Source organism: Haplochromis burtoni, unplaced genomic scaffold (genome assembly GCF_018398535.1).
Source record: "Haplochromis burtoni strain Fernald_Lab_line unplaced genomic scaffold, NCSU_Asbu1 Contig_11, whole genome shotgun sequence".
Taxonomy (NCBI): Eukaryota; Metazoa; Chordata; class Actinopteri; order Cichliformes; family Cichlidae; genus Haplochromis; species Haplochromis burtoni.
The window spans coordinates 3,861,450-3,885,497 of NW_024582372.1; the positions used below are offsets into that span (position 1 = coordinate 3,861,450).

General features: G+C 40.8%; 1 protein-coding gene across 7 annotated transcripts in view; it reads right to left on the reverse strand.

Moving 5' to 3' along the window:
- The window catches only part of ush2a (Usher syndrome 2A (autosomal recessive, mild)), a 213,748-nt gene that overhangs the window by 10,512 nt on the left and 179,188 nt on the right, over positions 1 to 24,048 (reverse strand). For all 7 annotated transcript variants that reach the window (XM_005915042.3, XM_042214207.1, XM_042214198.1 and 4 more), the window contains 13 exons: positions 22,061 to 22,218; positions 20,224 to 20,382; positions 19,922 to 20,084; positions 18,518 to 18,735; positions 16,494 to 16,630; positions 4,945 to 5,026; positions 4,701 to 4,855; positions 4,042 to 4,383; positions 3,484 to 3,845; positions 3,005 to 3,374; positions 2,566 to 2,847; positions 2,307 to 2,476; positions 1,274 to 1,604 (listed from right to left, as the gene is read on the reverse strand). In XM_005915042.3, the coding sequence (XP_005915104.1) occupies positions 1,274 to 1,604; positions 2,307 to 2,476; positions 2,566 to 2,847; positions 3,005 to 3,374; positions 3,484 to 3,845; positions 4,042 to 4,383; positions 4,701 to 4,855; positions 4,945 to 5,026; positions 16,494 to 16,630; positions 18,518 to 18,735; positions 19,922 to 20,084; positions 20,224 to 20,382; positions 22,061 to 22,218 (2,929 nt within the window). The remainder of the gene's footprint in view (positions 1 to 1,273; positions 1,605 to 2,306; positions 2,477 to 2,565; positions 2,848 to 3,004; positions 3,375 to 3,483; positions 3,846 to 4,041; positions 4,384 to 4,700; positions 4,856 to 4,944; positions 5,027 to 16,493; positions 16,631 to 18,517; positions 18,736 to 19,921; positions 20,085 to 20,223; positions 20,383 to 22,060; positions 22,219 to 24,048) is intronic.

Consider the following 24,048-nt stretch of genomic DNA (forward strand, 5'->3'; position numbering starts at 1 on the left):
AGATAGTATTCCAGCCTTTTTATTGGAAGGCTGGACTGCGGAATCAAACTTTGTGCTCTGATAGGCTGACGGTACTACTTGGCGGGTGCATCTAGTTGAGGTGAAGGGGCTAAGTTGTGTGAAAGCGGGCAGTAATTAAAACCAAGCATAAAGCTGTCAATAGAAGCTTATGACCCAGTGTAATTAGCCTAATATGATTTCTCTCTCTGTGCTGTGGTGTGCTAAACTGAACTGACTTGTCCTTGTGTACGCCTGAAACACAGAGAGAGAAAGGATGAGGTCCCGGTAACAGACACAACATAACAGCTAAATAAAGTCGGGCAGACAGAGAGTAAAACAACCAAGCAGGTAAGTGGTACAGTGTGTACAGAAAGACAGATCAATACACTGACTAAGAAAACATCACTTAGTGCTTAGAAAAACAGAGAAACGCATGGTGAGATGAAATATCTATAAATGTTTACAGTTTCTATGCACTCTGAGACACTCACTTATGTTTACGTGGACAGAAAAAACCCCAAACAAAAAACACATGACTTCACCAATACTCAACACCGCATTGTTCATAGATCCCAATTCCCCAGAGGAAAATCCTCAGGGGACGTGTAGCGGTCACCATTAAAAGGTCTTTCCAGTACAAGCTCTGTTACCAAGGAGGCTAACAGTTAATTCGATTGGCTGGCTGGTAATCAGGAAGTGGGGTGCTCAGAGGGCCCAGTGATTAATGGCTCTGTTGCCCGCTCGTCATCTCCCAAAGCTCCTCCTTCCCTCCCTCCTCATGTCATAAATTAGGACCCTCATAAATAAAGACGGTGCTACAATCAGGCAAACTCAATCAATTACACCGGTTCTCTGGCCTCAGCTCATATGTCTGACAGGCAGGAATGCTAATGTTATTGTTGCTTCCAAAGGGCTAACCTGTCAATTAGTGTACCAATGCACGAGCACAACAGCATGAATATGGACCACTCCATTTAACACCTGTCTGATTACTCGTGTGTTTGTGTGTCTGCGATTGTTCGAGTATATGGATGTCATACCAGTTGATGCATGAGAGTGGTCTTTTTGCTTTATGTGTGCGTGTGTGTGTTCTGACTTGTGCAGAAGACAAAAAGCAGGGCACTCATGCTCTGCAGAATCAAGCCTTCAACCTCTATATTTAAAAAAAATCATTTGAAAATGTTAAAAGATACTTTATGTTTGTGATTCTAGTGGCTACTAATGTCTACTGTCAACACTTTCAAACCTTTTCTACCCAAAACAAATAACATACCTGGTACTGGTATACAGTGTATGGGTGGAGTCCATTATCTTTCCACGTAGTAGAGGAATTCCTGTAAACAGCTGTTACTGCATCACTGTTGTGGGTGGCCGTGGGACTATCCAGTCTGCGGTGCACCTCATAATACAGGATTCTACCATTTGGCTGAGCTGGAGGGGACCAGGTGAGTAGAAAGCTGGTCTGTAGTTTGGTATCTTTGTCAGGTTGGAGGTCTAACAGTGGTGCTGTCTGTCCAGTAGGGGGAGCCTCCAGCGTGAGTATAGATGACCAGTCACTGGAGGAACAACCTAGTTCTGTGCAAGCTTCCACCCTCACCTCATACCTGCCCACAAATAGAAAACAGAAACAGGGGACAAACAGAACATTAACATGGAGACGTCATATAGAAAAGGCTGATGAGCTCACATGTTTTGAGTCCTGTGGGTTCACACACATTATGTGTACACAGAAATAGCCAGCCAACTGCAGATGCACCCTTAATCAGAAATACATAGTACAATGGTAGGTCCACACTGTTGTCAAAATGTTAAAAGTTGACTTTCTTTCTTTTCTTTTCTTTTTGATTTCCTGCTTTGAAAAGCCACCATCACTGATTCTGTCCATTTCACATTACACTGTAACGTTTTTTGTTTTGTGGTTTGTACGCTTAATTGTCCATGTGAACGTAAATAATAATATAGAGACTTAAATAAACATAATAGATTCTTAGAATTTTAAATTATTATTATTTTTTTAAAGTAAAACCAAGTGAAACTGTTCCTTGTAGCGACTAATCGCTTGTACATAATTCCCTCAGTTTCGGAAATTTTTGAAGTTTTACTGTTAGCATTGTCCATTGAAATGTCAAACTGAGTTGCGAAACATTTCTGCAACCAGTTTGGGGAACAAAGAACTATAACACCAGCAAAAGCTACACTGAGCATATATAGCTACCTGTCAAACTTGATCTAAAAACACACAGTTATAATAATAAATAAATGTGTTTTACTGCCTAAAGGTTGGAGAGTCGTGGAGACTGACTGACCTGTGGTAAGGAGCCAGCCCATGAAGAATAGTGTGTCTTTCTGAGAAGGCACTATCTTGTGGAGTGAAATCACTGCTGATGATGCTGAGCTGGACTGGATCTCTTTGATAAACAGTGTAACTCACTAGGTCTCCATTAGGACGGGCTGGAGGTTGCCACTCTACTCTCACCTAGTAAGATAAAGAACAGCATAAAAAACTTTCATTAACAAGATCTTGATTCAGCTTCACTCACAATGACTAAATAAACGACGACTTGCCTGGTTTGGTCCTACAGGTGTTAATGTTGGGAGACCCACACCAGACGGAGCTGATGGATGCGTCTTTGCAGTGGCTACTGTGCTGCTCACAGCGCCTCTGCTGTTGTTGGCCCTGACAACATAATTGTATTCCACGCTTGGCAAAAGTATGAAGTCGTGGTAATGCGTCTCCGTGCCAACATAGATAACTTCTCCATCTCGGCGGAGTTCGTACCCTGTGATGATGCCATTAGGGTGCTCTGGTGGTCTCCAGCTAATCTCCACTGACTCTGGGCCAGTAACCTTCAAATGAAACATAAAAGCACATCAAGCAGATTCCCCAGTTGTGTTTAATATTTGGTAAATAATTCAATTTATAAAATAGAAAATAACCAACGCTAGCAGAAAATAAACGCTGGCAATAAAGGTTTTAAATACAAGTCAAAGATAAACACACAACCTTAAGTGTCGGGGCAGACAGGCCAGTGGGAGGAGCTTCCTCTGTTGAAGTGGACATTGTGAGACTGGCAGTACATCCACCACTAGTACAAGCCAGCAGAACCAGTGTATATGATGTATGTGGCTGCAGGCCTGATAACACTGTATTTAGGTCTCTTCCACGATAAACCTGTTCGTTGTTAAGTTTCAGCACATATTGAGTCACCTCTCCATTCTGTGTCAGTGGTTTACTCCAGGAAACATGCATACTATTGAATGTGATTTTGTCCACTCTGGGAGCTTCCACTATGGCAGGAGGAGCCTCTAGAGTTGTGATGTTTGTATGAGGACTGGTGATACATCCCTCAGACGTGCAAGCTATGACTGAGTAGCTGTGGACAAAAGCAAAATAAAATGAAGTTTGGTCTTCACATTTATAAAGTTGTTAACCAGAAACTACAAAATAGTATGGCTACAAAAAACAAACAAAAAAAGCAATACCTGTATGCTGAAAAAGGCAGGAGGTCTTCATCTGTATAGCTGAGAACAGTGGGGTCAAAACTGAAAGAGAAACTGACGTTGTTTCTCTTAATCCTGTAAGACTGAAGTACTCCATTAGGCTCCAAAGGAGGAGTCCAGGACACCACTACCTCACTAGGCCGGCCCGGGAGATGACTCACTGTTGGGGGGGCTAAGCCACGAGGGGGGGCTTGTCTGGTCATTACTGTTACCCAAGGGCTGCAAGTGTGCCCAGCTGGGTTATAAGTACAGACACTGAACTCATACTGTGTCCATGGACGCAAACCATATACTGTATAGGAGTAGGTTTCAGCCTGTCGTGGGGACGCTTCTCTGAAGAGGATCTGTTGGTAGCACAATATTAATGCAATTTTAATTGTTAACCTCGTAAACTGTGATATTTTTTAAATATATATATCAATAAAAAAACAGGACATAAAACAATATTTTATAAACTGGGAGCTCTAGTATATTCTACCAAGCCCTCCTACAACTGGTCAGATTGACTCTAAATTTAGACATTTTAAGAGTTTCACCTACTTTCCCCCTTTCAATATCCTCTTCTTTACTTCTCCCACTCCCTTCTTCTTCCAAACGCCTCCCAAGTAAGAAATATTCTTTAATTGGCCCGTTGGGTTGAGAAGGAGGGCCCCAGGTAAGTGACACCTGGTCTGAGCCAACAAAGAGAGGCCTAGGGGGAGACTGGGAAGCAGGTGGTGCTGCTGCTGTGGCAATGCGCTGAGGAGGGGTGTGTGTGCAGCCTGCTGAGGTACAAGCTTCAAGAGTCAGCGTATAAACGGTCCATGGCTCCAAACGCCGAAAAAGGAAACTACGTGACAAACCACTGAACTCTAGGTTCCCCTCACTGTACAAGTTATACATCTGCAAAAGGAGACAAGAGAAAGAAGAGAAATTTCAAGACAAATATGAAACATATGGGTTTAAGTAGGACATGCGAACAGCACTGACTTTAGTTGCAGGTTGCACATGTAGCATACACCAAAAAAATATGTGAAGTTGTGCACATATAAACTACACTGAGATATTGTGCTTCATGTTTCTGGGGGTCTTGTGGACTTTCACATGTGGGTCTATGTATGCTATATTGCTGTAACTACCTTGTTACTATTGCATCTTATCTTAGGTGGACCGCACTATTTGGTATATGCTCAGTGATTTTCTTATGTGTATCGATGTACCGTGATGACTCCATTTGGAGACTGTGGTGGATCCCAGCTGAGCAGTAACGCCCTGCCCTGCTCTCTCTGCTCTCTCTGCTCCACTGTGAAGTTAGGCACGCCGGCTGGAGAAGCCTCCAGGGTCCTAATGTCCACCCACGGACTGGACACGCTGCCTGAAAAGTTACAGGACAGATTCATTGGGGGTGTTCAGTAGCTGGTCTAAATCATCTTTTAAATTAGTTTCTCAACAAATTCAACCTACCTGCCCGATTCAAAGCTTCTATTCGTAGACTGTACTGACTGTATGGTTCAAGACCATAGACTATTGCCTCTAGCTGTGAATCCTGAGAGAGACAAAAAGAGCAGTGTGTGATATAAAAAGATAGGAGATAAAAAGGTAACATCATGAGAGAAATGGTTGGAGAAAGAGATAACAGGGAGGAAGAATAGTGGGGTCAAGACATGGTTGGGTGAAGACAACAGAATAATTGGTCAGGCGTTAAGAAGGAAAAAAATGGCAGATACATAAAGGCTAACATGAAAGCGGGTAGAGAGCCAAAGCAAGAGACGGGAGAGACAAAATTAGTTACACAAACAAATCCTGCATGAATAAAAACCAGAGCATTACTCATTAAAACATGGAATGAAAAGGAGCATTGAAACAATGGCAAGCTAAGATGACATAACTTGGGATTTGCCATATCAACATACATCCTCTGCAGTGGTAAGCAGACACCAGAAAAGTGGCAGAGACTGAGAGAGAGAGAGAGAGACTGGCAGGCAGACAGCTGTCCCTTATGGGTGAATTCAAAGCTTCCAGATTGTGTGTTTATGTCACACATGCACCCTTTCATATCACATACACAAACAGACACAGGCACAGGATGTCTGCCAGTAGCTTTAGGCAGTGGGACCTAGCCCAACACCCTGGCAGACACAGGGGCAGTGTGTATGCGTGTGTGTGATACAGAGGGAACACCATTTACTAATTGATAAGAGACACACTGTTGTTTCAAAAGGCCCTAGCGTGCGATGACATGGTAGTCTGGGAGCACCAGGCTCCAGGATGTAGCATTGCCTATTTGATTTTGTGTTTGTTTATGACTGTGCGCTTTGAAGCAGGTATGAGAGTGATGTTTTTCAGTGTGTGTGTGAACATATTTGTGTGGATATACAACACAGGAGATTACACTTCTTTCAAGAGTTGAGTCTGCAGTTAAAATTGTCTGTTCAGGACTGTATGCTTTCACATAACCGAGCATATGTAAAGAGATTAACTGGTAACCCACTTCAATGCAGCGTCAAAGGGATCAAAAAGACTCAGATTCAAACTGAGTCAAATGAAAACCCAGACAAATCACCGTAGCTTGGCACCAAGGATGAACCAGAATGCATGTATTCACTGTTTTCATGTCTGGAAGCCAACATATTTTTCATCCACAGCAAAATAGGATTAATAAGCCCCTAGACACCTAGACACAAGCTAAATCCTCCTGCAAATCACAGCACTTCTCAGTAGACAGAGGGAGGGAGGGACAGAGCGAGAAAGGGTGGGGAAAGGATGGGAAGAGATAGAAAGAGAAACGGGTGGTGGGAGAGAGAAATGGAGACAAAGGAAAAAAAGACAGTGGAATTTAAAAAAAAGTATGTGTCAGTAGAGTAATGTAGGGCAGAGAGTTAAAAGAGAAAAAGTAAGAGGTGAGTAAGTTAATAACTGATGAAGCAAATAAAAGAAGGTGAGACAGAGGAAGGGGGGTGAGAGAAAGAGTAAGACATGGAGAGATTGAGTGAAGTGGAAAAAGAGGGGAGAAAGCTAAAGCGGGTGAGAAAAAAAAAGATAGATGTGGCAAAAGGGAGAGACAGATTAAGTGAGCAGGAATGAGAGATCTCTCTACCTTAAAAGCCAGTGAAATATGTGAGGCATGTGGCCTATAAAGCGGTTAACATATGCACATTGTCAATAGCAGCATCTGGCGCTGGCAGATTTTATAGGAGCGTGGAGACTCTGCTACATGCCTCTAGATGGCAATACATTCAAACACTTTATCACTGAAACACACCACATTAACGGCCTGCTCGCTACATCACACGCACACACTCAACAATCAAGCACTGTGAAATTCACACACACAGGCACGCAGACAGGCTGTAATCAAACAGTGTAGCACTGAAACACACAACTATTACATTACATTAACAGCTCCCTCAATAACTATTCCTCTCTCATACATGCACTTTCACATACACACACAGCGTGCAAAGCCACACAAAGACAAACACAGCAACACCGAGCAAATACTTTTAAGGTATCTGACAATGCGTAGGTAATGGCATACACAAAAAACTACAAAATAAATCATGACATGAACTGAAAGTTACCAGGTAAATTTAATTTAATCCACTAGATAAATCAGTGGGAGCACCATACTGAAAACCATACAGCTGGGACTGGAGTTCCCAACCTGCTTCTTCCAATTCAGCAATAGGTATTTATAACCTCTTTTCAATGTTGGGGCCAGCTTCCAAATGGTAAGTAATCTGCATGTATCAAGTGCTTCACAAAATATAAAGTATTCCACTTTGTGAAACACTGAAGTATTACACTCGTACTTCTACATACTGTAGAAGTAAAACTGCCAACAAAAACCACCCAAACCCACAGCCAACCTATCAAGGACCACGGGGGAAGCTGCAATCTAAGATATGAAAGGAAAAGGTTCTTGTCAAGCTAAATTCACTCTGCATGGGCTGGTGCATATGTGTGCGGATGATCAAAGTCACCAATTAATCATACAAAATGCAAAAGAACAGAGAGGGGGAAAGGGAGGTCAAGAGAAAGAAAGAGAGACAGGGAGGCAGCGTAAACAAGACAGAAGTACAGAAATGGAGACAATGATCAGGAAAGAAGAGAAAAGAAAGGAAGAGGTCTTGTTAATTTATACATTAAAGAGCTCTTGGATCTTAGATGGTTCAACACAACTTAACATTGACTGCAAAGAAGCAATCTATTCAATCTTCTGTATCTTTCTTCTGACTTCTCCTGTGTGTGTGTGTGTGAGCTAAAGAAGAGGCCCTGTGGACTGAGTGCCTAAATTAAAGTGCCAGCCTGCATGTGTGTGCACATGTACTGGTATCTGTTTTTATTTACTCAAGTAAGGCCACATGTGGAGCATCTTGTTTTGTATGTACCAATGTGTCCCGAGAACTGTTCACGCACGTGTGTGTGTGTGTGTGAGACTGCACATCTGTGGGTATGCGTGATATTCAGGTAGAGAGGCATGCCGCAGCCAGGGGGACAGTGTGTGATACTAATTAAGAATAACCATGTGTATTTGTCAAAAGAATTATGCTGATTATCTCACAAAGGCCACAGTTCTAGGCCCCGCAGAGAGACAGAGACAGACCAGCATTAGCATATGGCTACACACATGCATGCACATACACAAACACTTCATTTCACTCCTTGTATCGAACCCACGCATGATAAAAGAATAGGTAAACGTATGATGAGCGCCCAAGAAAATACATCAAAGAACAATGCCTAGTGACAGATGAATGGGGTCCAACTGGTCTGCCTTTAGGACGTTTGTCTCTACAGGCCTTCTCTGGCTTCTCTGCTCGGTCATATTAATTCCTGCAGAGATAATAAAGCACCATGCTGTTTCAGCTTTTTTATTGTGTGTCTTACTTCTTTCATGTATGTGATAAAACATGTTAAGATTAGATTTGACTTAAATGATCTTAATTCAGCTCAAATCACTTCATCTTATCCAGTTCAGTTCCATTCAATTCAATTCAATTGTCCAGCCTATTAGTACAAGCTGTGCCCTGACCAGCCCTGTGAGAGCAGTAATTGTTTTCAGAGGTTTCTGAGGTGAGCCAGTACACCACACACTGATCTCTTGCACCCCATGCCAAGCTCTCAAGCCAAGTTTGTGTGTGTGTGTGTGTGTGTGCATATTTATGCGTGCATGCCTAATTCAATGCTGCTGGAACAATTGCCCTGTGTCTGTTTGCAAAATGCCCTGCATGGGTGTCCCTGCTAGTCAGGGTGCGTTAGACAAACCCTGACACATAGAGACCTTTGTGCGACACGTACACAAACACACATACACAAACACACCACACAGACACACGGAGTGGCCATTAGGCATGTGTTATGTCTGTGGCCAGCACAGATGTAGAGAGGGACTGCAGGGGTCTGGAACAGGCATGCCCACTTCACACAGACATTCATGATTGGCTCTGGCATCTCTGGACCCCGGGAACAGCATATTTAGTGTGTATATATATTCTTGTGTGTGCGTGTGTTTATATTTGTGTGTGTTATGCAGCCAAAGACCAGTGGACAAATTATAATGAGTAATGGTCAGCATGCTAAAAATCCACAGATTTCTTGTGAAATTAAAATAAGAGAACATGTTAATGATATATTTTCAGATAAGCTTTATTCCATAAAACAAGGCAATAGAAAAATGTCTCTTGTTTTATGTTTTAAAGCTAGTTAAAAAAATGGGAAAAAAGTAAAAAATATTTATTTTATACACACAATTTTAAATGAGGGGACTGTTGCTTGTTGGCAAACATAATAATAATTAAATTAGAGGATGTTTCAGGAAATAATATTTCTTTATCGCAACTTTACAAAAGACATCAAAAGTAATGAAATGATTGTTTGTTGCGAGGTGAATGGGAGCGCTTTAAAAATCCACTTGATGGAGACAGCAGACTGACCAGAATCACAAAAATCCTACAGGCTTTTTGGCAACCCCGCCATCTTTTCCCTACCAATCGATAGACATTATGCTAAGTGTCAAATATATATATGCCCATGGTGTGAGACAGCATCAGAGAGGTAGGAAGGACTCCTCAAAACTAAATGGTCCCCACTTCCAAAGCAAACACAAATATTCAGTTACTTGTCACACTCCCACATGCTCCAGATTTGAATGGACTCAGTAATCACAAATATAGCAAGTCCTTTTCTCTTTTTCTCATGCATTCGCACCCTCTCAGCATTCCTTTAAAGTGATGACCATCATATTGTGGTTGCAGTACTAAACACCGACTCAAAGTGGAGAGTACTACACTGGGTGGTGTGGCCTCTTCACAGACAGACACACAATAACACCAACCTATCATTACCCAGCGAAAGAGGGTGTGTGTGTAGGAGCGACGGAGCAGGAAGAGATAGGGAAGTAAGAACGTAAACTCACTTGAAAAAAAAATCACTTGAGGAAGCTAGAAGAAGAGGGAATGAAGGGGCAAGCATTGTGGATGAGCATAAGATAAAAACTGTAATTTTACACAGAAGCAGGGAAACTCCAGATGGACATGCAGTGATGAAGGAATGGGCAGTATGGAATGATAGAGGGAGGAGCTGCAAAAAAAACAAAAAAAACAACCCACGAGTAGAAACAAAGATTGCAGAAAGGAGAGGAGGGAGTGTTGCAGCCTGATTATTTGGCTGTTTATCCAGAATGCTGAGAGCCCTCCAATCAGAGATGGAGACCTCTAACTAAGAGGTCTGATAGGCCGAGGGCCTAACAAACTCTGCATACGAGTCTCCTTATTCTCTCCTCTAATCCTTTGTTCCTCACTTCACCTGTCTCCTCCTCCTCTCTTAACCTCCTCATGCCTCTCTCCTCACTCTCTGCACACTCAGCTCTGCATTTCTCTCTTCCCTCCTCTCTTTTCTCTTCCTCATTTGTTAAAGGGTGTCACTGAGCGCAAGGGCAAAGCCTTGTTATCCCTATTCGGCCACATTCTTTTGCTGGTTTATGGTTAAAGTGATGCAAAAAGGATTGCCGAGCAGCAAGTTAGAAGAGGGTTAAATGCAACAAGTAAAGCTTTTTGCCCGTTTATATGTAACTTATTTGTTTTTAGATTTACCATCACGTATGAACATCTGTATATCTTCTACATTAATTGAACAAAAGTATACCCTTTCAAGGATAAACCTGCAGTAAGATGGAGAATCTTTCCTTTCATGACGGTGGCTGAAAAACTTAACTGGTCAGTTACTTTAGAAAACGTGTAACACATACACATTAAAGAACAGCCACATATCATAAGAGGTCAGGCACGTAAGGTACTGCTAGCCTTTCACGTAACTGTGGGTTTTTTTTGTTTTTGTTTCTCTGATACATTTATTTTATTTATTTTATTTTATTTTATTTATTTATTTAGGACAGTGCATGTTAATGAACATAAATGTAAAAAAAAAATTACATGAATGTAAACATGCCAGATTATAGCCAAAGGCTAATTTCCATCTGTTGTCCTTAAACATAAAAAAATAGACATAATAATTCATAAAAATTCATCATTCATTCATAATAAAAACTCCATCACCAAACTTACACATACACACCATGGACTGAGAACGAATCTTAAAGAGTTTATTTGCTTCTCTTGTTGCAAGTTTAAGGTCACACTGGAGACCTAAAAGTCACTACCGTCTCAAAGCCACTTTGTGAGAGAGAATGTTATTTGTTTTTAACTTGGATTTATAAATAAATATACAAAGGAAGTAGAAAGGTTTAATTTGTGAGTGTTACAACTGTTGGTAGGCTAATTTTGTTACTAGGAGCCAAATCAGCTTGAATATTCTGCTTGGTCTTTATGTTAAGCTGATTTAGTAATCTCTAAACTTCCTCTATATTTATAAAATGTAAGCAGAGGTGCATCCTGTGCTTCTGATTATATCTTCTACATGACAATCAGGAAGTAAGCCTCCATTTGGTGACGCTAAACTTTGCATTCACATGTTTGCTTTAGATATTGGCTGGCAAAAGCACAACACAGAAATCCTTATGGGGGCAAGATAGTCCAGGGATCCTGTGGAGCTTTAGCCCAAAAACATTTTCATTTCACCTGAGGAGCTGAGTTGACCTGAACATATTGGAGCAGAAACGTTAACAGTTAACTAAAAGAAAGCCTATTTGTAATAGGCAGAGAAAATTAATGAATATGATTCAAATATATAAATAAAAGTCCAAAAGTGAAAAAACTGCTAAAATATCTTGCCAAAAGCAGGCATCGTTAGTTTAATGAGATAAACAAAAAGAAACTGTTAGCTAAACATACTAGATAAACAGGTAGCTAACATTTTTAAAAAGTAAGTCATTTTTTAGTTGAAAGTAGCCAATAAGTACAGGAAATTGTTAAATGTACGGATTAACAGTTGAAATTATAAGCTAAAAATAACAAATATACAGTTGAAAATGTTCATTAAACATAATCAATGAAATAACTAGAGTGCTCTCCAAGTACTGGACAAACGGGTGGTCATGTTGATCAAGGGGAGACCTTTTAGATTATGCTGGGAACCACTGACCTAAGAACTTTGCAAACTGATATGTTCATCTCAAACTCAGTGCCAACGCACTGAAATGCTTAAATATTTCTAAATGATTGAATTCATAGAACATACTCACATCAGGAGTTTAGGGTTGTTTCTTTTTTGACCTGTAACGTAATATTCAACATATTTGGAGACAAACACACCGCATGTTCTGATAACGTCCATCCTTCTACATCTTTTGACTACACATGCCTTAATACACACATGCTGATGGCATACCTAACACACACACACAAACACACACACACACACACACACACACACACAGACCCTGTGAAACCTCATATCGGCTTTAAGACACAGTTCGCCGGCTGGCCCTCGCTGTCCCACACTCTCTGACGGGTTCTTAATGGTAAACTAACAGATTGTAAACATGCTGCTAGCTCTCTCTCTCTCTCTGTTTCTCCACTCTCTATATTAATCACTTTCTTACTTTCTTACACTCCTCTCTTTATTTCTCTTTCCCTCAGTCTTGTCTTCTTTCAGTTCCTTTACTTCCTCCTTACCCCCCTTCACTTCATCCTTCCCCATCTATCCCCATCCCTTCTTCCCTTTTCCTCTCTCTCCCTCGCTTTTCCTGGGGTATTTTTTAAACAATGTGTCCTTCATGTACGGTTGGTTACGGGGCGTACAGAAGGACATCATTAGCGCTGGTGGTTAAGCTGTAATTTACACCATTACCGAGGTAGGGGCCATTTTTATTGCCTAGTAAATTTCAGCTCTGAAATATTTAGACCATATGGCTCAATTTGTGTAATAACCTTAATTTCCAAGCACCCTTCAGCTCCCTTCAGCGCCGGCTGTTGTTGGCGGATGGCAGAGTGGTGCGTGTATACCTCCGTATGTGTGTGCACGGTGTGGAGTTGTGGAGCACAGACACGCACAAGCATGTACGCACAAACACAGACATGGAAAAAATGTTCACGTGTACGCAACACATAACCTTTTACACAGTCTCTTCCACATACTGTCACAGATTCATTCATTCACACACACAGAAACACGCACGCACACGTATGTATGCATGGCGGTAGCAGATTAATAGGGTGTCAGCTTCTGTTTGGGTGAGGGAGCGTCAGGCGTCGGCCAGATGGTTCTCAGGGATGATGACTGTCAGGGGTCCTGCTCTGATCAATGGGATGTATTAATACAGCACACACGCGCACACACTCACATACACTGTTGCATTATACACACACAAACAGATATGTTGTGCGTGCGCACAAGCACACACAACCATATTCAAACATATGTATGCACACAAAGTAATGCACACACACACATTTGAATACACATATGCCTGTGGTCTCTCTTCACCAGCGATCCCAAGGGCCACAGTGTAACATCTGGAATAGCCAAGGGAGGGAGGAAAGGACAGCAGAGTAAAGGAGGAGAAAGAGGGAGTTGGTAGGCAGGGAAACACGAGAGAAATACAGGAAAAAGAGGAAAAGGAGGGGCAAAGGGAGTATGGGAAGTAGCTAAAGAAAGAGTGCAATACAGAAGGGTTAAAGGGTGAAAGGCATAAAAGAGGTAGTAAAACTGGAAAGAGACGAGGGCAGAGTGGAGAGACGAGCTGGGGAAATGAAGACATAAGAGTAAGGTGAACGACGATGTTGAGACACTAAAGAGAAACAAGAGAATCAGCCACAGAAGAGACTGGAAGTTTTGAAGAAGAAAACGCACAGGAACAGACAGAAAAAAGCAAAAGAGATTAAAATAGTGACAGATGTGATCAGAAGAAGAAAAAGAAGTAAGCTGTGGGGAGGTTGAGGTGGAAAGCTTGAACACGAGCGAAAATAGAGTTTTATCTACTCGATAAAGCATTTGTCCAGAGCTATTGAGAGCAAAATGATTACCGGTGGCCAGAATCTCAAGTGATATTGTCAAAAAATGAAGCAGTAGCAACAGCACGTGAACACAAAGAAGGAGAAACTTGAGAGAAAAGAAGGAGAACAAAAAAACCCGACCAAAACCAAAACATGAAGCACCGTGCAATAAAAACAACCTGACAGGGTAGAATGAGTGACAAGCATGTTTGTCAGAAAGGTGTAAAGCATGGAGAGTGAATTTCTGTGTGCGCGCGAGACAGTGTGTGTGCCAAGCGGCGTGTAGGTGTCTAGTGAGGCAGGCCGCCTGCGCTTCGTACCCTCATTCCGTCCGATTGCCATGACGACCCCATTAATCAGCCAAGCTGGCACAGAGCAGGGTTCCCAGCCCAGCCTGAGATCAATACACACACAAATAGACACATACCAAATGGATACACACACACGCACATATGCACAATTACTACATGCACAAAAGAAATTGAAGTGGATGAAGAGTGTGAAAGACTGGATCCCTTTTTAGAGGAAAAAACTTAAATAAGGGTTGAAACAAAATATTACAGGGAGAAGTGCTGGACTGGTTTGTGACTGTTTAATATGAAAACAAAATATAAGCTGTTCATGTGCTTCACGTTAATGTTATGACCCATATTTTACAATTAATCTAGCAGGGCTGTCAAATTTATTTTAGATCAACCCGATTTAATCTAAATTAAATTTCAATGAAAAAAATATTGCCAGTGCTACCACTCAGCCTCCTAGAAGATTCAGCTACGTGATTTTCTCCTCGAGATAATGCATTCACAAGACTTTCAGAAAACTTGACCTTTGACCTTGAGAGCAAGGTCAGTAAGATTCCAATACCCAAGTCTTTTACAGCTGAGGGGTGAAAATTAAATAGTAAAATAAAGACAGAGGAACCTACATTTCTTTTAATGTTAGAAGTACAAATAGATGCTGCAGCTGTTTGCAAAGATGAAACCATTGTTACATAATACAAAAACACTACACAAATTGTTGCAAATTGAAGACACACCTCAACACAGATCTTTGACCCGACCATGTCAGGGAATGATTTTGTCAGTCAGAAGGCTCTAAAACTAATAAAGATTCAGACATCTGGGTTGGATAAAATTAACATTTCAGACAGAAACAAAGTTTGCAAAGCCATCCAGTGGGCTGGACTCTAACAGGCTGGTTCTGTCCTACAGGACACCCCTGACTTAGGCATTTTTTTTGCCATTGAATCCTTGATTAATGATGCTAAAGCGAACAAAGTCAAAACACAAATTGTAATCCTTCAGATAAAGTCTGCTCTTCCTGAATCAGCTAAAGGCTTTCTAATTTTCACACTCTTTGTGTATTCCTAAACAACGCAGTGCATGTGGTGAAGACAACTGCGTGACAAATGACCGCCACCAAAATAAGTCTATGCCATGTCAATGAGCCTCCTGCACACACACACACAATCTCACACAGGCACACACAAACACAGAGTGTTCCATATCAATGAGAAGGTGAAAGGTCTCCATTTACATCTTGTATTAATTATGAGTGACAAGCCAAAGGTCACAGAGGGAGAAGAGGCCACACATATGGACAGAATATAGATCTATACTTCTACCTTGTCTCTCTTTTGCTCTCCTCCTTACCTTCCTATCTATCACTCTGTCTCGTTCCCTGCTTGTTCATTTACTTGTCTTTATATCCGTTCCCCTTCTCTTTTTCATCTCACTCATTCTAGCTCTTTTCATTCTTAACTTCTTTAACAGCTATCTACCTCTTTGATCTCTTGTTGCTTTAATGTTGACCACATTCTTTCAGTCTGTTTCTCCTTCCTTCCTTTTATACAAAATTTTATGTTAAAATGTTTTCAAGTTGTTTATATTTTAGCTTCTTCTTAAAGATTATTTTGTGGTATTTGTGTCTATAGACTGGAAAGAGCATAAAAACAGGAAGATGCAGGTCTGGGCAACTGGGAATTAAACCACAACTCACTCCTATGTGTGGTAAGTAACCCAGCTATCTAAAACCAGGTTGCTCTTGAATTAATTTTGATTTTTAAATGGATAACTAACTGAAATTTTTCACAAACATATTATTATATTATAGACAGACAGACGGACAGACACACACACACACACACACACACACACACACACACACACACACACACACACACACACACACACACACACACACGCATACACGTATGGTGGATAGGGGATGTCAGCAAGTGCTGAGCTGCCAGTTCACATTGAGAGTAGATGGCAGCTGTTAATGTATAATATGCATATATATGGGAATGAAGGTGTTTGTATATGTGTGTGTGTTTGTGTGTTTGGTATCAGGAAACATGCTCATACTGGTATTTCTGATATGTTAGATCATCCAGCATGATACAGAATTATGGAAGTGATCTTGGGAATAGCAGACCATGGGCAGCGTGTGTTTATGTCTATTCAGGCCCCTCACTGGCAAACAGATGGCACAAGCACCACAGGTACAGTCCAAATTTCTTTACATTTATTGTATGAATGACATGTGACATGCACGTGTGTGTGTGTGTGTGTGTGTGTGTGTGTGTGTGTGTGTGTGTGTGTGTGTGTGTGTGATTACCTCTACAGTGAGAGCAGTAACAATAGTTGAGTTGAGCGTAGGGTCCTTTTGGTGCTTCCTGTAAACCAGCCTATAATGGGAAATGAGACCATTGGGCTGTCCTGGTTCACTCCATTTTAGGTGGACTGAATACGCACCTGTCAAAGTAGCATGGTGAACTGTTACAATAAATCAATACAAGATAATTTTATACGTGTTAGTCATGCAAATGTGAGTCAAGACACAAAGTTTGCTAAAGTACATCATAGGGACAGAGCGCCACGAAAACATATGTGACAACAAACCTAATCAGACACTTGACCGTCATCTAACTGAACACGGACATTTTAAAGGAGGTAACAAAGGAAAACTGGATGAAACTATCCAGAGCTTAGAGCCAGCTACAAGCCAGCAGCCTCGGTATGAGCGGAGGATGAACGCAGTTACAAAGAAAATTTTGGAGAAGAGCGAAAAAGAGAAAAGGGTTCACGTCCTGTTACCTGGTGAAGTCATAAACATACTATGTAGGCACCGGAAATTTGTTTTGTTATACAAATCTGTTGCACTTGCTTTTGTTTGGTAAGGTGAAATACACTGAATAAAAAAATTCAATGAACACAAAACACTGATATGGACTGGGTTATGTGTTAAGAATGAAAGGACACCATATTGTTTGATAGAAGTGAAAATTATCAACCTACAGAGGGCTGAATTCAAAGACCCTGAAAATACTCAGTAGTTTATTTGTTTACATGGCTTGAGATGATGGATGGGGTCCTCCTCCTCCCAGAACTGGAACAGGGCATGACTGAGCTCCTGGACAATCTGAGTTTTAACCTGCTGGCATCGGATGGACCAAAACACAATGGCCCAGAGGGGTTCTATTGGATCAGGGGTGGCCAACTCCAGGCCTCGAGAGCTGGTGTCCTGCAGGTTTTACATGTGTCCTTGATCCATCACATGGTTACATTACCTCCTCAACATGTCTTGAAGTTCTCCAGAGGCCTGGTAATGAACTAATCATTTGATTCAGGTGTGTTGACCCAGGGTGATATCTGAAACCTGCAGGACAGCGGCTTTCGAGGCCTGGAGTTGGCCACCCCTGTATTGGATTTAGGTCAGGCGAGGGTGGGCCTAGTGAAAGGTATCAAGTCCTTCATCCTCCAAAAACTGTCTACATACTCTCACCACATGAGGCTGGGCATTATCATGAACTAGGAGGACCACAGGCACCACTGCACCAGCGTAGGGTCTGACAGTGGGTCAGAGGATTTCAGCCTAATCATAGTCAGGGTGCTGTTGCCTAGGTTTGTATGTCCCTTCATGGATATGCCTCCACAGACCATCGCTGACCCAGCACCAAAACGGCCATGATGAACGATGATACAGGCAGCATATTGTTCTCCATGCCTTCTACTGATCCTTTCAGATATGTCATATGTGCTCACTGTGAACCTGCTGTTATTCTTGACAAGCCCAGGGTACCAGCAGTGAACCTGCCAATTCTTGTATTCTATGGAAAATGTCAACTGGACTCCACAGTGCTGGCAGAGAGCAAAGGGCCCACTGGAGGATGTCAGACCACCCAAATGAAGTCTGACTATTTTGTCAGAGACATTCACACCAGTGGGCTGCAAGATGCTGTAGGGTTTTGTAGGGGTCTCACCTTGTGATACCAGTACTGACAATGAATTTAGCTAAATCCAAAACTAGAAAAAAAAACCCCAGAAAAGATCAGAAGGGAAAAATGCCAGTGACCTCCACTTGTAAAATCATTCCTGTTTGATGGTTGTCTCATTGTTTCCCCTCTAATTTGCCTGTTGTTAAGTTCATCAACACTAAAGCAGCTAAAAGTGATAAACAAACCCCTCCACTACTACCAACCAGATCAATATCTCAGATATTTACTTGATGCTATACTATGATCTCAGTTATACTTATTAAAAAGAAAGCACAAAATAATTGTAAATTGAAACTGGCAAAAGAAAATCGTAATGAGGTCATCTCTAATAAATACTGGTTTTCATGTGACTTGTTGAACCTACCCGAAGGAGTGACAATGGGAACGGCCATATCTTGTGGTTTTGCCTCTAATGTCTGGCCCAAAGCCCAGTGACTCAGAATTGAGCCTCTAGAGTTGTGGGCACGGACTCTGTACTGATAGTAGCTGAAGGGCTGAAGAGCAGGACTCGCGTCAAAAAATTCAAGAGGCCCACTAGACCAGATGAAAACCAGCAGCTCCTCCTCTGTTCCTAATGGACGCCTAAGAGAAAATAAACACTTGTATTAGCGTTTCATCAGTTTCCTTTAAATACTTTCATACTATATACACCTCATTAAAAATTTAAATATTCAATTTTTTGGTGATGTTTCTTTTTTTTAAATTAAACATCAACTATATCAAATCTATTTTAATTTTGCACATATTTACGTCAGTTTTCTAAAGATAAAGACACTAAGTTTGTGTGGAATTCAAATAAAAAATGGATCATCACATCTTAAACACTCTGTATAAGCCATGAGCTGATGCAAGCACCCTGATGTCTTTGGTAAGCCCATTTGTCTGATTACGTAGGGTTTCAGGTGTGTGCATGAGAGACGGAAAGAGAGAGATTTTCCTGTTTTATCCAAGTCCCTGTCTGCCTGAGTCTGATCATGCCAGATGTGTCACTGAGTGTGTGTGTGTACTGCTATGCTAATGTGTGTTTCCTGAGGACTTAAAGGGCTTAGTCTGGTCTGACCCTGCATACAGATCACAAACTCTTTGGTCAACAAGCAGACCACGACCTTCAGCATGTATTAATGATGCACATTCACACACACCTACACACACACACACACATGGTTACAATAAATAGAGTTTTAAGTAGGCATTTATCTGAAAGTATAATCACTAAAACTTTTATCCATTACTGCATAGAAAGGCAAATATGTATATTGTTATGTATCTTATATGTAATAATCGTATGTGATACATGTGTGCTACTTCTGGTTCAACAGTTTGAATTGGTACTCTGAGCACATGAACACAGTGTAGGTATGAGAATGTGAAAAAAAAGCCTTGCATGTGGCTTCTGCATGTTCTTGTGTTTTAATCATAGATCCACCAGCAGGACTTGAAATCTGATTCTATTTTATGTGATACATTTATGGGAACATATAGAAAATTCAGAAGGGTTTAAAAAACTCGAATACCACTATAACACTATAACTTGATAAAGTCACTTTAGGTGTAAGTACTGATGATACTGGCGAAGAGTCGATATATAGAACAATGACATGCCTCAAAAATGCACTGTACACTTTTTCAACCTACAAGACTACCTTTGGACAAAGCACAGTCTCATAGCACAACTACATCCTAATACCGAAGGAGAAAAGAACAGGTATTTATAAGAAGGCAAAGCCAGGCCATATGTCTCAGTGTACTATATTTGTTCATCTGTTACCTGTATATATGGTAGGAGGTGATGAGTCCATTTGGTTTCTTGGGGGCTGACCAGTGAATCTCCAGAACATTGGCTTCACTTGCCTTTACTTTCGGGGGCAGCAGATTTTCTGGGGTGGCCTCTAAAGTCCGCACAAAGACACCATCTCCTACTCCACAGCCCTCTATATGAAACAAAACAATCAGAAATAATTCTGGTACATGGTTAGAGACACAACAGCAAACACCTTAACTAAGTAAAATGGCCATAAAGTTTTTATCAATCTACCTGATCGGTACTTCATGCACTTAAAAAATATATACCTATCTGACAGGCTTGCACTCTTATGTAGTAAATAGTGAAAGGCTTTAGATCTGTCACAGTGAGGTGCAGGTCTTGTCCAGCATGCTGTATTATTGCATCTTCACTCCCTGGATTTAACAGGATGTTGTAGTTCACAGGCTGGCTGTTATTTAGTTCACCTGTGCAAAGAGAAACAATATGATAACCTTTAGGTGGTTATGTCATTTACTGGGATAGATTTATAAGAAAAAAAGAAGAAAAAAATATTCTGAGAACTTTTTTCGCTGTTTTTTCCCCAATTTGTTCTGAAGTTTTGGCTTTACAATCCCAGCACTGTGGGCCTTAGAACCAGACAAAAACACACAAATGTATACATACAGATAACACTCACACGCCCATACACACATGCCTCTGGACTTTGTTAATATTCTCACAGGAGGTTTTTCCATAATTCAGGCCAACTGTATTGTGATGGGTTATTCAACATTCATGAACTCTGGATATCTCGAGAACGAACTGATTACCAGACAAATGAAAGACTTCAATTATTCACCCCCCAACTCACATATGCACACACAAACCTTTGCACACACATCTCTGACTTCAGCACATTCAGGTTTTTAAATGGACACACTTTGAGGTAAGACACCTTCACATAATACACACATGTGCGTGGAGGTGTTTATGTGTGAGCGATAATGGCGTGATAATGCCGTAAAGGTTTAATTCAAAACCTATCACTTGCATTATCATCTTGTATTTAACACACACGGTGTACACACACACATACAATTCATGCATGTTCTCTTCCATACAGCTAAAAGCCTGCATTCAATACATTTTCTCACACACACATGCACGCACATACAGGCACCAACACCGTGATGGAGGAATTGATCCTTGAGTAAATGCCTTTTTAATAGCCATAAGTCAGTGCTTTGGCAGTCAGTGTATGCATTTGAAGACATGAACACAGGTGCATGTACACAGACACATACACACACACACACTGTCAAGAGAGTCAGGTATGCACACACACCCATGCACACACAAGACGAAAACACTCCAGACTCTGGGCTCAGGGAGTTAACCAAGCGTGAGAACCCAGCCGATATTTCCTCACCTTTAAAATCAACCCATAATGACGATAGAATAGGCCTGCCTATGGAAATATCTTGCAATGGTGCACACAAACACACACACGCACACACATTCATGCGTGCACATACACAATGAAATACGTATAAAGATGCATAAATAAACACAGACAAAAATATACAAAAACAAAAGACACACAAACCCACACACACTACTAAGTGAAGTGTCTTTGCTAGTTGGCCCTTTAAGCGGTTTCTGAGATAGGAAATCAGCCTAATGAGAGAGTAATAGTCAATGATAGATGGGTTAGGGCAGACAATCACTGCCCCATAAGCATGAAACTCAGCCCTATGTGTATGCTCATGTATGCCTGTGTATGTGCCCAGGTCTTGAGAGGCCAGAAGGTGAGTACTCAGAGTTTTTTTGTGGGTGTGAGCCACCCTTTTTCTGATTTCATGAAACAATACCTTTAATGTCCCTTGTAAAGAAAGCTAGCACTTAAATTCACTGCACTAAAGAATCACGAGTTGTAACAAGCTAAGCATGGTTTCTGAGTTGGAATGTCTAAAAAATATAAATAGTATTTCCAAGGAGCAAATTTAAATATACAAATGATAGAGAACAACTAGAACTTAAAATAAACGTCTAATCTTTGACACCATTCTGACTGAAATAACTTAATACACTCTACAGAAAATCACTTAGGGCCATCCAGCCTTTCATCCATCCATGTGTCCTTTCATTCAGATTGCTACTTACCAGGAGGGGACCAGGCAAGAGATATGGAGTAGGGGCCTGACACTGTCACATTGTGCGGAGGTGGGATCCCAGAGGGGCATGAGACTGGTGTTTGTATAACATATTTGTCACTCACACCAGTCCCACCCCCTGTACTAGCCTCCAGCTCATACAAGTACCTAAATAGATAGTGGGGCAAAGAAGGGTGTGGAGAAAGCAACACAGACATTACAGTGTAAGGCTGATATACCATAACATTTCTTAGCATTTGTCAGTATATGACCTGAAATTTGTTTACTTTATGTATTCCCATACATCAAGTATTCAAGTGTATTTATCTACTAAGCAACTTCCACTTTGCAACATTTCTATTTGTACTTTTCTTCCATCTGTGGCAGTGATCTTTTGTCCTTTATAAGCATCCAATCAACTCAAGTCTTACTCACATGCTACAAAACATACTACATGGTTGTTCATTTGCATCTACTTAGCGATGCGGTGCATGTTGTGCAGTAGAAGAAAATTACAGCCAGAACAAACTTTGGATAGTTCAGCTGTCCTGCATTTTTATAATGAAAATCAGCCCAGCTGTGCAAACGCAATGGTCTCACTGATGTACAACAAAATCTCTGCTCATAGTAAATCAGTGTGAAGCCACAATTGAAGTGGAAAATTCTGTGGATGATCTACTAACAGTACAAATCTGTTAACATTAAAGCAAATGCAACCTGTTCATTTCAATAATGACCAGTGCAATCTACTAAGAGCAGCACAAATTAACAAAGAGCCACGAACAAACACAACTCATGAACCGAGCATACCGCTAATCTCCTAACACCACAGGGGCAATTTGTTACTTGTAATATGACAAACGCAAGTGTAGGTTTTATTCTCAGGAAACAGCATGCAAGTGCAGTCTAAGGAGAAGCATTTTTATGTGGTAGAACTGGAGGCATTAGCAGAAGAATGTAAGACTTTTATTAAAACACTGCTTGCTAAGAGGACTTATAAGCCTTATAACATGTAATAAAGGCCTCCTTCACACCTTGGTTTAAAGCAGAGACCAATTGATGAGATGACTGATATCTGATAATGTGCTTCTCGGACACATCAAAAATCGAAAAAAATTTGCACAAGTAGTGCAAAGTCTCTCTTTTACCACGCCTTCTCTCTTCTCAGAGTCATACCTCTTTCTAGCAAGAACTACCGCACCCATATGGAGCACAAGACAAGTTAAAATATACTTTTGGGCTGAAGGAAGAAGAAAGTTGAAAAGCCAGAAGGACTGCTGGATACCAAATCCTGAAAATCACAGTGAATCGCAGTTTGTTTCAGTACTCTTCTCCCCAATGTTTCTAGTCACAAATGGAAAACCTCTACTAATGTATATGCAATATGACCAGCCCTTAATTATCCTGATAATATCATCTCAACTATTTTTTTGAGTTAAGCCTATTGAGTTTCATCTTACTAGATTATGAACTTCATAAGAAAATCTGTGCTCTGTATGTTCAGACCAACAGGAAATTTGTCATCACATGCATTATTTTCTTCATCTTCATCTAGTAAGTCAAATGTGCAAATATTTTTTATTAAGTCCACAAGTATTTGTTTGATTACAGTAGAGATATTTGAAGGAAGTAGCTTATTTTAGCCGATTCCTCATTTGCGAGAGGTCACCACAGCTTTTTACATTCGATGCCTCGATTTCGATTTGATATGCAAGGGGATGTTTTGGGTGACTGGCTAAACTACTACACTATGAAGCCAATTCAGAAATGGAAGATAAAAAAATAATAAATAAATTATTAATATCAATAAAAAACAAAAAAATACAAACATAAAGGTTAAAAGTTGTAATAAATATATTGATTAAACTACATAAACAACAAACTCTATAAAGAAGAAAGGCTAGCAAAGTTTAGTTTTCAACACTTTAAAGGTTCTATTTATCTGTAATAACTATCATTGTGCTGTTCTTCACATTTGTTATACACCTTTGCTCTCTC